Source organism: Suillus subaureus, assembly GCF_016647635.1.
Source record: "Suillus subaureus strain MN1 chromosome Unknown BJ212scaffold_196, whole genome shotgun sequence".
NCBI lineage: Eukaryota > Fungi > Basidiomycota > Agaricomycetes > Boletales > Suillaceae > Suillus > Suillus subaureus.
In genome coordinates this window covers 1-2,788 of record NW_024538752.1, presented here as the reverse complement: position 1 = coordinate 2,788, position 2,788 = coordinate 1, and the positions used below count along the sequence as shown (strand labels likewise).

The 2,788-nt window shown below is 46.2% G+C and overlaps 1 protein-coding gene across 1 annotated transcript; it reads right to left on the bottom strand.

The window, feature by feature from the left end:
• Positions 1 to 559: 559 nt before the first annotated feature.
• BJ212DRAFT_1404992 (uncharacterized protein) lies at positions 560 to 1,596 on the bottom strand (the record flags this gene model as incomplete). The annotated part of the gene is made up of 7 exons (XM_041337398.1): positions 560 to 696; positions 749 to 957; positions 1,012 to 1,074; positions 1,128 to 1,187; positions 1,242 to 1,254; positions 1,303 to 1,405; positions 1,453 to 1,596. The coding sequence occupies 6 exons, from the start codon at positions 1,591 to 1,593 to the stop codon at positions 933 to 935; spliced, it is 405 nt and encodes a 134-aa protein (XP_041185539.1). The 3' UTR covers positions 560 to 696; positions 749 to 932.
• Positions 1,597 to 2,788: the final 1,192 nt, after the last annotated feature.

Below are 2,788 nucleotides of genomic sequence, written 5' to 3'. Positions count from 1 at the left end.
TGAAGTACGTGCAATAGCATGCGCTTCATATCTTACTCACATCATTCGTTGCAGTCTCGCCATATTTCCCAACCACATCCCCGGCAGTTTCTTAAAAGACCTGGGCTCGCTGTCGTGAATTCCGCTCGTTCAAGTGCTCCACCTGCGCAGCCCACTACCCTATGAGAACCTCTACCAGTGCTTCAATACCCACCTACAATGCATACTACCCCGGCGACACGTTCTCCATGTAGCGTCGCATATCATCGATATTGCTTGCACGGAGGATAAAGAAGTGCGCCCGATTCATTTATCGCTGTTCTATGTTCCATGTGTAAATTTACAGCAGAGACATTCCGGGTGTTCCAATTTGGATTTTTGACAGCCCGATTGTACATCCACACATACTCGGATTTTGAGGCGATAGTCATGTTGCACTAAAAATCAGTGACTAGCGTGTTATTAACAAAACTATGTTCCTCTCCGCTCACCTTCCTGTGTAAAAATGATCGGGGGAGATGTATCGGTGTTCTATAATGGAAATGGCCTTCCACCCTCGAGACTCAGGACCCCCGAGAACGTCTCATTGTCTCAGAGTCCCTTCATGTGTGAACAACACGGGTATATGCGTGCTACATTTTTCAGGTGACTGTTACGCTTATAAATGAAAGCGTAGCGGTAACCGTAGAGGGACAAAAGGCTGGGTGCTTTTGCTGGCTTAAAAGGATTGGCGAATGTCCACTTCAAGTTGGATGTCCAGTCTGCATACGCTATCATTTATGCCTCCACAAGATCTAATCATATATGAAGGCTCCATCAAACTTGCGAGCGCGGGCATGTCTTGCATTATGGAGACAAGATAGACAAGTTTAGGGTGCACCACCACACGTCGAAGCCGAAATACGAATCCCCGTGAAACTTGGGATGATGAAGTACTTGAGGTAATTCTAACCTTAGACTTCAGCTACAGACGGGGACCTGAACGCGCACGATGAACTACCATACATGTGTCTCAAACAAAAAAAAAATTACCATAGCATTGTGACGGTGAAGTCAGTCGTCAGAGGGGGCACTTCAGCCGACGAGGCGCCGCCACTATTTGTCACGAATGAGACTAGTGACACATACAGATGAAAAACAGGAAAGACCTTTCACAATTGGGCGAAGGGCGGAGAAGCGAGAGGACCACTCTGTTAGATGCAACCGTGCTGCAGATGAAAGTCAGTCATGCGTCGAAACCGGAAGTCGTAACGAGTCCTGACCAGATGCATGCCGCTTTCGAAAGGTCAGCGACATGAACTCAGTCAAACCACGGGAACATACCAGGCATTCCGAAAATAACATTCATGATAGCTGACGATATACACTGAGTAAGCGTTGACAATGCAGTGACAGTCTTACGATTCAGGTTCAAACGATTCAGGACCTACAAAGTTCAGTCTGCGACAACCTGTAGAGCAGTAAGGAACACACCAATAGGATAAGGTTCGCTAAAAAATTGAGGACGAAGTATATCACGCCTTGTTTCACGAGCGTCTTCCATAGCGCAGAAGACGATGGCATCCTCAAAAGTCCAATAATGGTAAAGATCAAAAGCGCCAAATCATACGACATGGCTACACCCGAGGTACTCATCATCACGTATCCAGTATTCATAAATGCGACATGCGTACCATATAAGACCAGCGCACTAGCATATGCAGGATTGACAAAATTAATCACACACACCCCGTTTATGGTATATGCACGAACGGTTGCCAGGACTAAAAATAGTCAAGTTAATCACACTAAAGGACAGCAATACGCACAGAGAGTGAGCAATGTTCCAATGGCCTAGTGATAAGAGGACTAGTAAAAGGCGCAGCAGGTAACTGGTCTTCCAAAATAAGCCACCTGCATATATATATCATGAGATCGAGTATGGTATGAGATAATTATAGGCGTGCGTTCTGATCATCAGGTTTGTTGTGGAGCAGCCGATCGCGATGTTTGTCCAGAACTGGGTGATATGGAAGTAAATCAGTAGCATAATAGGTACTTCCGTGCTCACTAGAATCACAAAATTCATGCCTAAATCGAGGTAAGCCTCATCGACGAAGATCAAATCTACAACATACTTACTCGGACAATCAACGTTTGTGTAGAAGGGAGAAGATTGCGTCGCACTGACAAGGGATATCAGTACGCTTATTGCTTTCTATCTGTTGGCTCACTGTAAAATTGTCACAATCAAGAAGCTGAGTCTGGCGGTAATGTACGAGAGCTGGACATGTGTAAGTGGCAAGCGTCTACAGCTTCCTCGAGAATGCGCACCAAAGGCCATCGAAATGGAAGCTGCCTCCGAATTAGTGCTATCTCCACGTGGAGGAGCGTATATATCCCAGCTACAGACGCAGACGCAGGTTAATTGTACCATATTCAAGAGCATCACAACGCGCAGCACTCCACCCGTATAAGCCAAGGAATGGCATCCAACAACTGTTTCTAAAAGCACCCCCAATTTCGCTTCGAGGTCTCAGGACTCGTTCCAGTCCACCATTAGTGACAATTGGGTGGAAATGTGGATATACGTTAAGGGGTGTGTGCGGGAATGAACCCCGGTTGACTAGAAAATCCCCAGCTTATCAGTACGGCGTGCGGAGTATGTACATACATACAAGTCTCCCACATCAACGTTTTCAACCCTGTGGAGCCCCTGCGGTAGCCAATCATAACAATATACTCAGGATACCCATGTCTTCACACTTGTGACCCTTTACCTTCCTTGGCCTTGGCACGATTACACCAAAATAAATGCATGTCAGTTGAA